This window comes from Pogoniulus pusillus, chromosome 14, assembly GCF_015220805.1.
Source record: "Pogoniulus pusillus isolate bPogPus1 chromosome 14, bPogPus1.pri, whole genome shotgun sequence".
Lineage (NCBI taxonomy): Eukaryota > Metazoa > Chordata > Aves > Piciformes > Lybiidae > Pogoniulus > Pogoniulus pusillus.
This window is the reverse complement of record NC_087277.1, coordinates 18,067,754-18,083,481: the sequence shown is the minus strand read 5'-3', so window position 1 is coordinate 18,083,481 and position 15,728 is coordinate 18,067,754. Positions and strand designations below refer to the sequence as shown.

The window sequence follows — 15,728 nt, the reverse complement described above, 5'->3', positions numbered from 1 at the left end:
CAGCTGTCAACCAGTGGCATCCAATAAAGTCATCCGTGATTAATTATTCTTAAATGACAGCAGCATATTGAAACAAGCTGATAGCTGCTGACAGTGGAAATCCAATTAACCTGAATTATTATCTTGATTGTGTCCCAATTAATGTCATCTCTGCCATGTCAGAAGTGAAGGCTTGGCTAATATAATTGTTTAATTAATTCACTGCAGAGATTAGTTGATGTGGGACTACCCTTATGCCAACTTCATTTCTTTGTGGTTTTTTTTTTCCTCTCCAACTCAATGTTACATTTGAGAAAGAAGGGTAAGCAGCTTGCTGTCCACAGCTTTTTGCTGAAGTGGATAAATGCAGTTCTATCTTTAAATAAGTTTTGACAGATCACAGAAAGAACAGTAGAGCTGTTAAACTTCTGTTAAGAATCTGTTGTTTCCTGTTGCTTCAGTGAGTTTTACTTTGCCCCATAGTTGAGATACAAAGGGATTGTGAGAATTATGTTCAATACATTTGAACTGGGGTATGATTTTGCTCTCCATTAATGATTTATTCGCCTTTTGAAGTACATACATTGAACAGCAGGAAGGATGGTAATAGTGAGAGGTGAGTTTATCTTTAGAAATAGAAATCTGAGTCAAAGGTGAATGGAAGTTTGTTCTAATTACGTAATTTCTGCCTGGTATCCTGAGTCTTGTTTGTTTTCTCAGTTCTCTTGTGCAAAGACAGTCTTGCATTTTGAATAATTAAGAATATTAAGAACTGTGTTATGACCAGTTTTAGAATGACTCACTAAAGACTATGTTGGTGGTTCTTCCAGTTGAAGCACATTACAGTAGCTATTAGGCTCTTTACCACATCATTTTAACTGCTCTAGTTCTCTGCTGGTTGTCTTTCAGCAGCCAGAGTGCCTTTAAAAGAGAAGTCACATTTCAATTCATAAAGGGCAATACAAGAAATAAAGAAATGCAGCAAAACAACTGTAACCTATATGTCCTACTAAACCACTGACTAGTAATAAGTTGGAGTTTGTGAAGTAGAGCAAGAGAAAACTTTCCTTGATCTCCACCAGAAACTTTAAAATGTTTTATTAAAAATAAGGCAGACTCAGACTGATTACCAAATAAGAGGATTATGATGAAAAGGGGAGCTCTAATGACTTAAAGGAGGTAGCATTAAAAAGTTAAATTCAGAAGATTAATATGTTAAGTACAGAGGTTCTGACAAGCAGAAAGGGGAAAATATACACACCCCCATACAGATATCTGTATTTTTTTATTCCCATGCGGAGCTCAGCTATTTAAGCTCGTGTCATAGATGCCAGGAAAAAAAGTAATGGAGAGTTAAAAGCTTTGATCAGCTGCATGTAAAGAAAGATGGGATACTTAACAAGTTCAGAGGTTCCCTTCACTTCTCCAGAGTCTTTAAAAATATCTGGTTTCTTGAATGTCAACCTCAAAAAACTCCACAAGCTGGACCTCTCTGGATATGTCTGCCTTTGAATTGTTCTCCAAATAGCACCAGTGCATAATCTCCCATGGTGGTTTCAGTTTAAGTGGAAGTGATCAGAACTACTTTAGAAACTTTCTCTGAGCTTCAAACCAGTCATTCAGTTCACTGTTGAGGAGTTTAAGAGGACTTTTAGATAAGCCTTATCCTGAAACCTGATTATTATCCTCCTCTTCTCAGCAGCATGTCTTTAAGTAAACCATATCTTAAAGATCTGAACCACATAAAAACTTTTTAAACTCAGCCTAGTTGAACAGTTTATTAATCTGTTGGCTATGCATCTCTACAAAGATTTCTTTAGATGATAATGTAACTGAAATTTCTTTTTCTTGGCTTTAAGTTGGTTACAGTTGAGTGACGTGTTGCCTTTTGGCTAAATGTCCCTGTTTATACCACACTGGAGAAGCACATCTCTCTGCTGGCCTTTTCTTTGGAGGAATTGTTTACAGATTATTTTCCTTTCACAGCATAAATGGATGATGTAGATCTACTTTCTAATGCCAGTTTCTTGCAGACTGGCTACAAATTGGCATCATGACAGGAATCATGCACATACATACAAAGATTTAATATTCTTAGTAGCTTTCTGTTCTCTTCTATCCTTCTAATGAGATAAAACGCAAACATGAAATCTATTTTTGCCTTTGCCTTTAAAGACTGATAATTTCATTTAATTCTTTCCTTTGCAGTTTGTCCTCTCATAGCTGCTAGTAATGGATATGCTCTGTAGAGTAGACTGTTGGCACTGTGCTTTGTGACGTTCACAGAGCTCCATTATGTTGTCTATCACAGTCATATTATTACTACACACTTCATATAAAAAGTCCTCTGTGTTGGCAGTGCTGAGTAGACTGTGCCTAGCCCTGGGGGTTATGATTTTGTCCAACAGAGTCAGGCTCCAAGGCCATTGTGGAGGAATGCTGATACTCCATTATTTCTAACAATGATCTCTTTTATCCAGAATCTATTTCTATTTGTAAACACACAAGGGGGGTTGGCATAGATGCAGGAAATGCACAGCTTTGCTGGCAGTGAATAATGCAGCATACTTCTGAACACTGTCTTATTATTGGGAACTGATGAACTATAAAATGGTTAGACCTGTGATTATATTCAGCTTTCGTATTATTCACCTTAGCTTAGTTCAGAGTAAAATACAAACTGGGATATGTATTTAAGGATAAAGCTGCACAGAGGTCCAAGTGGTTGTTTGGAAGGTGAAGGAAAGGACTACATTTCATTTGTCTGCATTATGAGCTCCAGTGCCATACTCATAACTCTATTGTGTGACTACATAATTAAAGAGAAGTGCTATCATCCAGGAGGATGCTAAAGCTTCTAACCCCAGAGACAGCTGAACTGGTTTACCTAAAACAAAAACAAAGAAAACCCATCCGTCTGTTGATCTTAGCAAATAATGAGATCCATCAGTACAGGTGTCCCTGCTTCTCTTCTGTGTAATCAAGTAACATCCCTAATCTTATAAAAGGGTAAATTAAAGAACAAAGAAGTTAAATGACTTATGAAATATAACAAAACAATGTAATGAGAAAAGGAGGCATAGGTGCTTTTTCTGCCTATACAATTCTGCATATTGCTTGCTTTTTTGAGGTGCTTTTTTGGGTCTTTATATTTGAATGATTTTCCCACAGGTCCTGAGCTGTGCTCTTTGTTTGACTTTCCCTGGATCTCCATCTGCAGATCTGAGCAGAAAACCTCAGGAGAATACTATTTCACACAAAATTTTCCAATATTTTGTGCTTTCTCATAGTGACAGAAGTTCAGTATCAACTCAGGCTCCCTCCTGGCATTTATGCATTTAATCCATCATAAACCTGAAAGCTCACAGGCCAATGTGAAAATGGAAAAAAATATCAGGGAGTAAAAATACTGTTCAAACCTTGAAGAGCTTGTTTAGATTTAAACAAAAACTTTGATCAGGAGATTTGCTAGCCTAACCAGTTCTCAGATTTAATTCTGTCCCACCCACTAAAATGACATGGAGGCACTGCTTTTTTTTCCTTGGCTTCACAATGTTACACTCGATGTGACTTTATCCAGTTCTTCTTGCGACAGACATTAGTAAGTAGTAGAAAGGAAATATCCTCTTGTCCTTTAATGATGCTCACATTGAAATTATGTAAGACTCATCTGGTCTCTGAGAAAGCTATTTAGAATAGATGAGACCCACATAGAGGTATTTGTAGGGGTAAGAAGCAGTAAAATAGCCTTTAGTCTGTCTGTAGGACTATGCTGTGTTAGAAAAAGTGTGGAGATGTGCATTCCTTTAGTTGCTTTTCCCAGGGAAGGTTTTCATGCTTGTCTTGGTTTAATTTACTCACTTTCACTTAACACCTTGCCCCCAAGTAGTCTGCACATTGCAAAGGAGCAGCAGTGATGTGGTGGGTGCTTGTAAACTGGTGAAAGATAGCATGCTTGGGAGGAACAATAGTATCCTTGGTTGCAAAACCAGGTGGTTCTTTGGGGGGTTTCTTTTTAAGGAACACTCTCTTAATCTTGTTATTGGAACTTTTTTCCTTCTTCTTCCCCCCACCCCCTCTACCCTCTTAGGGCTCCAGTACCTGAAAAACTCTATTTAGCATGTTTACAAATCTATTTGAAGTTCAATGCAGCCAGAGTCAGCTCTGCTCAACATCACTATGAAGTCATGCATGATACTTTGTGCCTGTCAACCACTGCGTGACATGCCAATGATGTCAGCGTTTTAGCAGTAGTAGAGATGCTGCTAGAGTAGTTGTTGTTAAATGATGGTCTAGAGATAGCACTGAGCAAAATTTGTAAGAATGTCTTAAAGAGCACTGTAGGGAAACAAAAACAGACTTTGAAACAAGTAGCATGATTCTTTTCCTGCTTTTTGGGGTTGTTTGTTTTTCAATTCTATTTGTTGGTCTGATAAAAATGCAAACAGCAAATAGTGCTCATTATGGTTCTGTGACATTTCCACTTTGGAGATTCATCAGCTCCTAACACTGACTTTCTGGGGTGTTAAGGGCACAGGACCCCCTGGCATCTCTTCCAAAATTTGATTTTACTTATGATTCCTAGGGCTGGGAGGAGCATTTTTTGTAGATCTGTAATGTATTGACTGATATTTATACGCACAGCTGCCTTTAGTTTCTTCTTCGGTGCTTGAAGATTTACACAGAGGGTAATTTGTCTTAATTTCTGCTGAGATTTGAAGGCTAACCTTAGTTCAAGAACACTGTGCTTTTAAGATTAAAAAAACAAACAAACAAAAAAAAAACTTTCTTTTAGTCCCAGTGTGAAAAATACTGTTATATGGGGTTTTTTTCTCCTCTACCTCCTTTTCTTTATCTGACACTTGTGTTTGCTTGAAAATGATCTGAAGATCCTCTATGGCTGATGCTCCTCAATTTACAGTGCTTTATATTTGAATTTTCAAATAAAAATATTGCATATAGCCATATCATGGTTCCTAGGAGACAGGAACTCCTTTAGATCAGCATCTCATAAGAGTATACTGGAGTAGTTCCATTCACACCAATGAAGTTGAGTCAGGCTACATACTTTCCTTGGCTCTGGTTCATATAAGCTTGTGCAAAGTTCAATCTAGTTGTTATTGGCATAAGAAGCCAACTTGGGAAGCCCAAGCATTTTTCAGGACAGATTGTGAGCCAGATCTTTCCTTGGATGGTTCTGCAATTAAAGGATTCTGAACTGGTTCCTGTAACTCTCTTCTAGGACAACTGGTGGTTTATAGACTAGGCAGGTGAGGTAGGTTGATAGCTGGCTGAACTTCTGGCCTCAAAGGGTTGAGATCAGCAACACAGTGACACAAAGGTTGTCATTTCTAACCCAGCCAAGTAGTCCTGTTCCTAAAACAGTACAATCATACTAATAAACACTTCTCAGCAAGACTTTCTTTGAGCACAGCACAATTTAGTGTGGTCAAATCATTTTCTCTCTCCTCTGCTCCCTGGTAACTGTGTTTCTGAGTTTGAATTGTTGGAGGAGTTAAGATCTCTCTGAGTCTGACTGTGTGGGGCTGTTAAATGTCTCAAGACGGTACATGGATATTCCATCTCAACATGAGGAAAAATTTCCTCAATGTGAGTGTGGCAGAGCACTGAAACAGACTGCCCAAGAAAGATTGGGAAGCCTTTCTCTGGAGATACTCAAAACCTGCCTTGGCATGATCCTGGACAACCTGCTCTCGGTGAACCTGTCTTAGCAGAGGGGTTGGCCTAGATGATCCCCAGAGGCCCTTTTCAGCTCCTACCATTCTGTGATATTCTGTGTTTCTGCAAAAGTGTTAGGGCATTTACTTTGCTCTCTTGGGCAAACTCTGCTTTGGGAAAACGCAGGCACTCTAGTGTTTCAAGTTCACACAACAGTCATTACCTGTTTTAAACTGCTGGGTAGATTTTTTATGCAGCATTTAAACAGCTGCCAGAGGTAGGTGGCTTTGTTCCAGTGCTGAAAAAAAAATAATCCTCTTTATAGTGAATTTGTAAATCACATTGGAAGCCTGCTGCCTTGAAAGGCATGATAGAAATGTAAGCCATTATCTTGTGTTATTACAAATGATGTCTCAGCCATTAAAAAAACAAGAGAATATTAAGGGAATATTAATATTGCTAATTCACGCATTCAGAAGCTAGAAAATGCAGCAATTAAATCTGCATGTAGCATCTTAGCACCACATCAGCTAGGGTTTGAGAGAAGACATACCTTTCACAAGAGGAGCCAGATCTCCTAGAACCACTAAGAAGTGCACCCTAAATAATGGGAGAAAATTACTTCTTCACCAAAGCGTGGAGGCACTAGACACAAGATGGAACACTTTGGCATTTTTTCCAGTAGGGTTTTTTTTTCTTTGTTTTGATTGTAATATTTTTATTAAAATTAGAGTGATAGAGGTAGATTGCAGGCATGCAAAATGTAATCCTGAATGAGAGTCACTGACCAAATAACTATGTGGCAGAAAATAGCCTTACAAGGGCATATGCTGAGGAATCAGAGCTATAGATGACAGTTGGCCTCACCTGCAGTATGGCCAAAAAAAAGGAATTACTAAGAAAGGAATTGTAAGGGAATCACAAATAGACTCATGGGGAATGGAAGACTGTTGAATTAGTGGAGCAGTGTCATAAGGGAAAGTCTGAAAACAGGCCATGTGATGTGGAAGTAAAGGCACAAAGACAACATGTCAGAGCCAAATGCTATTTTCTTGCTGCTGTGGGCTGCTCTGCTCTCATATCTTGTGGGTTTTACTCACATGTAACTTGTCTGCTTCATTCTCATTTAAAAACAGAAAAAGCACTTAATAATATTACTGGCCTTTTGCAGCCTGTCTGCAGAAGCAGTGATATTTAATAGCAAATTCATTGTTACTCTATAAGGAAGCTTTACCATAAAGGTCACCAAATTTGGTCAGTGCATTTTAATTTGTACATACGTTAAAGGTCATATTTCTCACTCCCATTGCAATAACACAGTGTGCTTACTCTCTTATCAGAGATGACTGTGTACGTCTGAGCTGAGGGATCTTATCAATGCAGATGGAATATAAAACAAAATAATGATGAAAACACCAGTACAAGTGTGAGGAGGTGTTTTTCCTTCTGTATGTTTATATAATTCTTGGAGGTAAACAGACATCTACAAGGTCTGATTTTCTGCTGTGTTACTCCAATAGTTCCTCTTTTTTCCCCCATGAGAACTCCACAACCTTCAGCAGAGTTTCTGCTGGTGTATGCTGGAATGACAGTAGTTTGAGATTCATAATATTACCTCTGTATAAACATGTCCAAACGTAATTAAAGACCTGTTCTCTCCATCCAGCAGACCTCAGATTAGCTTTCAAAATGCGTATTAAGGGCATAGACAAATGCTTTTGTGCAATTCCAAATGACCTCTGAGGGCAGGGTGAACAAAATTATATTGAAGCTCTTTAATGTCACAAAACTCTCCCTACAGAGATTTGCATATAAAGTGTACCATTTTATGTCAAACAGATTTGTTAATCTTACAGTGAAGGAAACAGTACTTGAAAATTAATCAAGGTGGGTTTTCATTGCCCAGCAGAGGCCCTTAAAAAGACCTGACCTGATAACTGTAGGTGATTATTGTTTGGTTTCTAAATTCAATCATTTGAGGGGTTTATTTGTGGTATGGGTTTGAAGGAAATAGATCACAGAATCACAGAATATTAGGGGTTGGAAGGGACCTTGGAAGATCATCTAGTCCAATCCCTCTGCCACTGCAGGATCACCTAGTGTAGGTCACAAAGGAAGATGTCCAGGTGGGTTTTGAATGTCTCCAGAGAAGGAGGCTCCACAGTCTCTCTGGCCATTGTGTTACAGTGTCTTTTCCCCCTCACAGTGATAAAGTTTTTCCTTATGTTTATTTGTAACCTCTTGTTCTCCAGCTTGCACCCATTGCACCTTGTCCTATTGTTGGACATCAATGGGAAGAACGTGGCTCCATCCTCCTGACACCCTTCACATATTTAGAGACATAAATGTGGTCATCTTTCAGTCTCCTCCAAGCTAAAACTCCCTCAGCCTTTCCTCATATGGGAGATGCTCCACTCAGTCATCTTGGTGGCTCTGCACTGGACTCTCTGAAGCAGTTCCCTGTCCTTCTTGAACTGAGTGGCCCAGAACTGGTCACAATACTCAAGATGTGGCCCACCATGAGACGGAATAGAAGGGAGGAGAACCTCTTTCCATAAAAGATAAATCTTCAACAGCTTCTTTGCTGGAGTAGTGGAATTGTACTCTTAGAAGGTGTTGTAATCCTGGCTCTGTTGGGAAATGCTTCGTTGTTTGTTGGTTATTTTTAAATACATATAAGCATTTCTTCAGGTAAAAATGAGTGGACTTAGTGAGCCTTTCACTACTGAGTACAGGGCAGTTTCCTCCTTACTAATTATAACCTGAGATATCATGACTAAAAAATGTACCTTTTCTCCTAGGAAACAGGTTCTTGCTCATACAGCACAACTGAGAAGCCTAGGGTATGTCAGTTGCCTATATTATTTGGCATTGCAGGAGGGAGGAGCAGACACATATATATGGTTTTGGATCAACCATCTCTAGCAATGTACTTTCTCTGCTGTCATCATGCTTATTCTAGTCCAAGGGCTAAGAGATGGAATAAGAACTCAGAATATTAATTCAGCTAATGATGGCAAGTTACTCCATTTTTTTGTCCTGCAGGAGACCTAGGAAATGCCAGAACCATGGAGTTGTGAGGTTTGTCTGTACTCTCAAGCAGTGTTGAATGCTCTGAGGTTCCCAGAATAGAGCAGCTGTTCTAGTACAGATCCCTGCCTGAAATAAAATGCCTGTTTCTAGGGCTGTTCACCTCCTTAGTAAAGGTGCTTGTGAAATCTCCACCTTCCTGCCTTGCAATGTATGGTGTAACTAGCCCATAGAGGGTAGAAAAGCTTCAGACTTCTTTTCCATATGTGATTTTGTTTTTAATTCTATAGAGAGAGAGAGGAAAAACTGTTTCCTCTAGCCTCTATTCTTTATGCTTTGCCCTGCTAGCTCTCAAATCTCTAGCAAGAAAACATTTCTTTCCTCCTCGTAAATTCATTTGCTTAGGAACTTCCAAGATGAAACTTGCTTTTCTGGGCCTGGGGCTGTAATGAGCTTTAATAGTTTTTAATTACTTAACTATCAGTTGTGACATAATTAAAATATCTTTCAACATTTCACCCTCAAGAAATAAATATCTTCTAGGCTGCAAAATATGGCTTGCAGCTTCTTTTTATGAAACAATGAGGGAAAGGCTTCTTGCAGGCTCAGTCACATCCAGTTTGTTGCCAATATAAAGTGCTTCTTAACTGTGTCCCTAAATAGCCTTGCCCATTCCTTCCCTGCTTTTCATTCCTATTTCACATGTGTGTTTAAAGAGCTCCTGTCAGGATTAAAATATTTCTTTACCTTTACTGTTTTACTGAAAAAAAAAAAAACACAAAAAAAAACCTGAGTGCCTTGTAAAAATAACTGTAAAAAGCCATTACATCTTACTACAGGATTAAGGATTTTTAATTCTATTTTTTATCTTCCTTTTTTTTTTACCCCCTGTCTCTTGCTGCATTCTTTTCATCTTGGGAAAACATGTACAATGAAAATAGATTAGCTCAAATTTAATCACCAGATTCTAAGTGTTGTGGGAAATGGGCTTACAGGTTGGGACAGAGCTGTAAAAACCAGAAGAGTGTACCAGCATAGCATTCAAGGTTCAGAGTGAAGTACTGTGATTAAAATTATAATTATTTGTCAGACATTTTCTAGCAGAAATTAGTAAATTTTTTGTAGCTTTAGACTTTTCCCAAATTCAGCTCGAAATTTTGTTTGTTGTGTTAGTTTAGCTGTGTCTTTTTAGATACTTGTCATGGTTTGGGGGGTCCCATGTTATCCCAGAGCCCTAAGAAAACTACAGAGACCAAGATCCATCCCAGGAGATGAACTGGTCACCCCTGGATCTCGTAATTGTGTTATTCAATCCCATATTTCTGCAAATACTTTAACAGTAAGCAGCAAGGTCAACTCAAGAGAGGCCAAGAGAGCCAATGGCATCCTGGCCTGCATCAGGAACAGTGTGGCCAGTAGGACAAGGGAGGTTTTTCTGCCCCTGTACTCAACACTGGTCAGGCCACACCTTGAGTACTGTGTCCAGTTCTGGCCTCCGCAATGCAAGAGAGATGTTGAGCTATTGGAATGCGTTCAGAGAAGAGCAACGAATCTGGTGAGGGGCCTGGAGCACAGCCCTGTGAGGGGAGACTGAGGGAGCTGGGAGGTTTAACCTGGAGAAGAGGAGGCTCAGGGGGGACCTCATTGCTGTCTATAACTACCTGAAGGGAGGCTGTAGCCAGGTGGGATTGGTCTCTTCTGCCAGGCAACCAGCAACAGAACAAGGGGGGACAGTCTCAAGTTGTGCCAGGGGAGGTCTAGGCTGGATGTTAGGAGGAAGTTGTTGGCAGAGAGAGTGATTGGCATTGGAATGGGCTGCCCAGGGAGGTGGTGGAATTGCTGTCCCTGGAGGTGTTGAAGCAAAGCCTGGATGAGGCACTTAGTGCCATGGTCTAGTTGACTGTGTTGGACTGGATAACCTTGGAGGTCTCTTCCAACCTGGTTGATTCTATGAATTCATTCTCTTTTCTGCCTGCCTCTCCAGTTTCTCCAGATGGCTCTTATCTGGGTAACTAGCTAACCATGTAGGAGGTACCCTGTAGGCCAGCAGCCCTCAAGGCCATGGCCTGCAGTGAATTTCAGCCCGTTTGGGACCTTAATGTGAGACAATGTGGGACGGGGAAAAAATGAGCACTGGGGTTTTGGTGGTGGTTTTTGGTGTGGTTGGGGGCAAGGTTTTCAGAGGAATCCTCATGTATCCTGTATCTGTATTAGGTGTTAAAGATTCATGTGTGCCATATCTTTTCTTGCACATCTTTAAGTGCAACCTACATTTTCACCTCCAATTCAGCGAGAGCGTTACTATTTTACTGCCCTTTTTCCTTAGGAAAAGAGTAAAGTAGAATAATCTCTCTCATGCTCTGGCACAAAACAATATGACAATACTCCAATTTTAAGTGTTAAAGAAAGTCAGTGTGTTCCAAAATGGAGTTTTGGGAAGTGCCTTTTTCCTGAGAGAAACGTGTTTTTTAGAAGGCTTTGTTAAATTCTAGTGCCTCCTATATGTGCATAGAGCTTTGTAATTTATCAGGAAAAAAAGTGGAGAAAGTGGCCATACCTTTTTGTCACCTCTAGGAGTGTTTGGTAAAATCTCCAAATCTTTGGGGAAAAAAAAACAACAACTCTGTTCTGTCATTTTTTATTGATATTTCTTTGAAATTGGGTGTACCTTGAGAAAAAAACACTGCCTTTTACTTATAGGTCAGTAATTTTTCACCCAAGTGACACAAAGAAGCTGGGTTACATGGCCACTCATCTTTGGTGTGTCTAGAAAAGGTTGTGTGATCAGGCAGGGCTCAGAAGCTGTGTTTCTGCTGCTCCTCTAGCATGTGCAGATTTATGACTGGAGGCTAAAAGGGACTTGAGGAACTGACCATTTTCCTTATTGAAATATAAAGTAAAGAAAGAAGGAATTATAGAGATTATACAGCTGTGATGGACAGTAGTACTAAATCCACTAAGAGATGTAAACAGAGCAGGAATCATTATCCTGACTTACCAGCTAGGGCAAGGTCATAAAATGTGAACCAAATATGAGAATATATGCTTGGATGTGTCTCTCCTGCTCTCTGATTAGTCTGTTTATGGTGGAGTTTTATATTTTATATTGGTTTAAAACTGGGGTGAAAAAAAGGGAGGAAAAGAGGAGAGACTAGTAAAGTGCAAAATAAGAGTGAATGGGAATTTGCAATGCTAGAAAGAGCCAAGCAAAGGAATCTCTCTGCAAAGGAACAAGTGAAAAAGCCACCTGAAGTGATGTCCTGCTACCTTTGAAACTCTCATTGGAATGAGTATTTGAGAATGCTGGTTATAGCTAAATGACCCATTAGCATCCTCTGCTGACCAAAATAAGGCTCTGGCGTTTTGGAAGTGGTCAAGCACATCTAGGTGTTTTAAGATAGGCCTCATTTTTAAGCAGAGGTTTCCTGGTTTGGCTTGTAATTAATCAAGGGTAAGAGAAAAGCGAACTCTATAGCAGGTCTGTTGTCTCCTGCACTCAACTTTCAGAGTGCAATGTAGCTACATCCCCAGAAACAAAGGCTGCAGGTACAGACCTGCTTTGAGGAAACATCACTTTGTGTGTGAAAGCATTTGTTAAAGAAAGACATAGCCCTGAGCACTTGTATTCTTCCCCAGGAGTCATGGTAAAATGCTGAAAAGTGTGAGGAAATGGCTACCTCCAAGTAGGGTTTTGGGGAGGGAGAGAGTAGAGTTCCTTAGCACACTCCTTCCTAGCATCCCTGACAGAAAGAGCTTTTTTAACACATGCATGTGGAATAATATACTCAAAACACCATTTTCCCCCAAATCTAAAGAAAACACTTCTGTGTAATTGAAGAGGAAATGGAGACCTAAGATGAGTCACTGATTGCCAGCTTATGGAGATAGAACAACACAGCATTTGAATTTGTGAAAAAATAATAATCAGGCAATCCAAGCTTTAGTAAAAAACATCTGTTTGGTTGATGATTGATTGTGGAGAAGAGGGCAGGTCGTGCATCACAATTCAGTGCTGGAAGCACTATTCCCACTCTGTGCAACAAAACCAATTTGTGAGGGAATGAAGCACTTGACATTAAAGCACCAATGGAAGAGATGAGTCCTCTGTCATTTGCAGTTTAAGAGGCCAAAGCAGCTGTAGAACAAAAGAGCTGAGAGACCGTGGCTCTATGGGAAATGCCGTGTGCTCTAAGCCAGTTAGCAAAGGACCTAAAGCAAACTGAAAGGGCTGATTATAGCAGTAAGAGACCAAAGGAGGGAAAAGTGGGTAACAGCAGTGCAATTAACATAATCTCTCCTGTGAGAATGCTGCTTCACTTGTAAGAAAGGTAAAGAACTCCGGATGACAGCAATTGGTTTATCATGTCAAGGTGGCAGGAGGTTATCAAGCAATTGGTTATCAAGTCTAGTGGCAGGAGGACTGGTTGGTATGGTCTCAGGGAGAATAGCTGACTTCATTCTGTTGCATTGAAGTTAGTTTTTTGCGTGTGTGTATTGGGTAAGAGGATTACTGACACTGCAGGATAGTGAAAATACTCTTCCTCAAATCCATCCAAAAGAAGGAAGAAGAATGGAACTATCTGTGAAAGATTTTAAATGGAAGCAAAAATTCTGTGTCTGTGCAGGTCAGTGGAAAGACTGGATTGGTTTAACGAGAAATAGTCATCAGAATTAATTTCTTTAATAGAATCTCTTTTGCCATATCTTAATTTGACTAAGAGCAGGGTCATTAATGCCAAAGATATATTTGCCGACCCTGTAAACAGTCTGCCTTATTCCTTGCCTAGATTTCATTGGACAGGAGGGTGGAGAGAGACCTCTTTATCTCATAGGAGACAGTCTTCTCCTGGCAGCCAGAAAACAGATGCGACACTTGCAGACCAAAACCAAACTGAACAGCCTTGCCCTAGTCCATCCCTCTGAGCAGAGTCTGGAAATTTAGTGTGACACTATGTGTTAAGCAGTAAGGAAGTAGTGTAGAGAAGGTGGTTGTGTTTAAGGGGAATTGCCACTGAAAAGGGAGATTCTGAATTGTCCAGATGGATGAGTCAGTCCAAAAACATAGATAAATTCTCCATACAACATGACTTCTTATGAACAGTCAAATACCAAAGTAAAATAGCATGGATTTACTCCTGACCTTGTTTAACTTCTGCATATTTATTTCTTTGTCTTTCTTGTCTTAGTTACGAGCCAGGAAGAGGAAGTGCTGCCTTCTCTCTATTGCATTGGCTGCTCTGCTGATCATTGTCATAATCATCACAGTCTCAGTCAAGCACTGATCAAGCTCCAGTTTGCACAGGTAAGCCTACTCTGTAGGATGGTTGGGAGTCAGTTTAGGAATCTGATTATGGTAAATAAAAAATATCCTTTCTTTCAGATTCAGGCCTGGCCTATGAAAATAACTTTCTTTAAAGGGTATTTGAACTCATAAATAACACCCTTAGTGGTTCTTAAATGTAAGCCAAGGTGATACTCAGAACATTTTATTACTCTTTTCTCTATGTTGTTTTGTTTGTTTTGTTTTGTGGGGCTTTTTTGTGTGTTTTTTTGATTGGTTGGTTTTGTTTATTTGTTTTATATGGATCTTATAGCAATATCAATTAATAAATCCTAAATCCATATGAATTAGAGATTGAGAAACAATGGTAAAGACCTCAGATTGAAGCAGGGTTTGGCATAATCCAACATCTCACAGATACACTGAGATGTTCCAAAGCATACCTATGTTCTGAAATGTTCCAAAGAAACCCTGGAGCCAAACCTTCCTCAGAAACAGGAGGAAAACTGGAGCGTGCAATATGAACAAAGATAAAAATGAGTTTCTGGTGATCCTTCCACTTGATCCATCCCTAAAACAAATATTGGTCTGCAGTATGGTGACTAGTCTGTAACCGTACCAAGGTAGGTGAGACACCAAAACACTTTCATCCTACTAGTGGTGTTTAAACTATAACATGTTTTCTTTGTAAATAATGTGCTTTAAATGTAAAGCATAACACACAAAAGAAGTTTTTATTTCACCTCATTTTCTAGGAGAATGACTCATAAGTTAGTTCTGGTAATCTCTGCCTGCTACAAAGCACTTCAGCTGTCTGCTTCTTTAGAAGGTCTCTAGAGCATTATTCAAGGAAAGATTATCATATTTGCAGAATTTCTACCACCCAAAGAGCTCTGGCATTCCAGGTCTGCCTTCCATTGCCATAGGGTGAAGTCATTGGCCCTAATATGCCTTCTCTTCACATCCTGCTGTCTGATGAAACTAGCAGGAGTTATTTCAAAACAATCACAAAAAGCCAATTCTACATGAAAGTTGTACTTAGGCTTTGGAACACCTCCTGGCATTGCATTGTGGATGACAAAATTAAGATACAAGAAGGACTTGTAGAAATTCATGAAAGCCTGTTGAATCCTGTCAGGTATCATCTCAGTGGTTTTGGATGAGGACGATCATGAACTCAACATTACGGCTTGGAGAAACAGCTGTAAATATTTTTTCTACACTTGCATACTTATTTGGGTATTTGGCCAGCACAGATGTAAGGATAATATCTGTGAGATGGATTTTTAGGTTGATTGAATATAGATATTCTTATAGCATATATGTAGAGTGAAAAAAATCTACATATATTTTTATCCCTCTTTTACAAAAGAGACATTGCTTGGAGGTGCAGATAGTGATCTGTCCTGCTGATTTAAATCTAGAGCAGCTACATAATTTTAGTTGCATTACTCTATAGTCTACTACTGCTTAGTCTGGTTTGAGACTGTAATCCATCATGATAACCTATAATAGAATGAAATGTCTTTTATGTATAGTTAAATATTCTTATCTACTAGCAGTTGCAAATCTTACTAACAGTTGACTGAATCTAGACATACCTTAGTCTAAATCCCTTAAGTGGAAAAGGTCATAGTACCAAAATATTCTTAGAATAATACTGGAAAACTAGACTTAATCTTCTGCTAAGAGATCCATGTCTTGAGGAAAGTGAACCTAGAGATAATAATGAAAGCCCTAGAAAAACTGTAATGTTCTA

General features: G+C 39.3%; 1 protein-coding gene across 2 annotated transcripts in view; it reads left to right on the top strand.

Annotated features, from left to right (window-relative positions):
* The window catches only part of TSNARE1 (t-SNARE domain containing 1), a 477,462-nt gene that overhangs the window by 406,969 nt on the left and 54,765 nt on the right, over positions 1-15,728 (top strand). For both annotated transcript variants that reach the window (XM_064154390.1, XM_064154391.1), the window contains one exon: positions 13,875-13,990. In XM_064154390.1, the coding sequence (XP_064010460.1) occupies positions 13,875-13,970 (96 nt within the window). In that variant the 3' untranslated portion in view covers positions 13,971-13,990. The remainder of the gene's footprint in view (positions 1-13,874; positions 13,991-15,728) is intronic.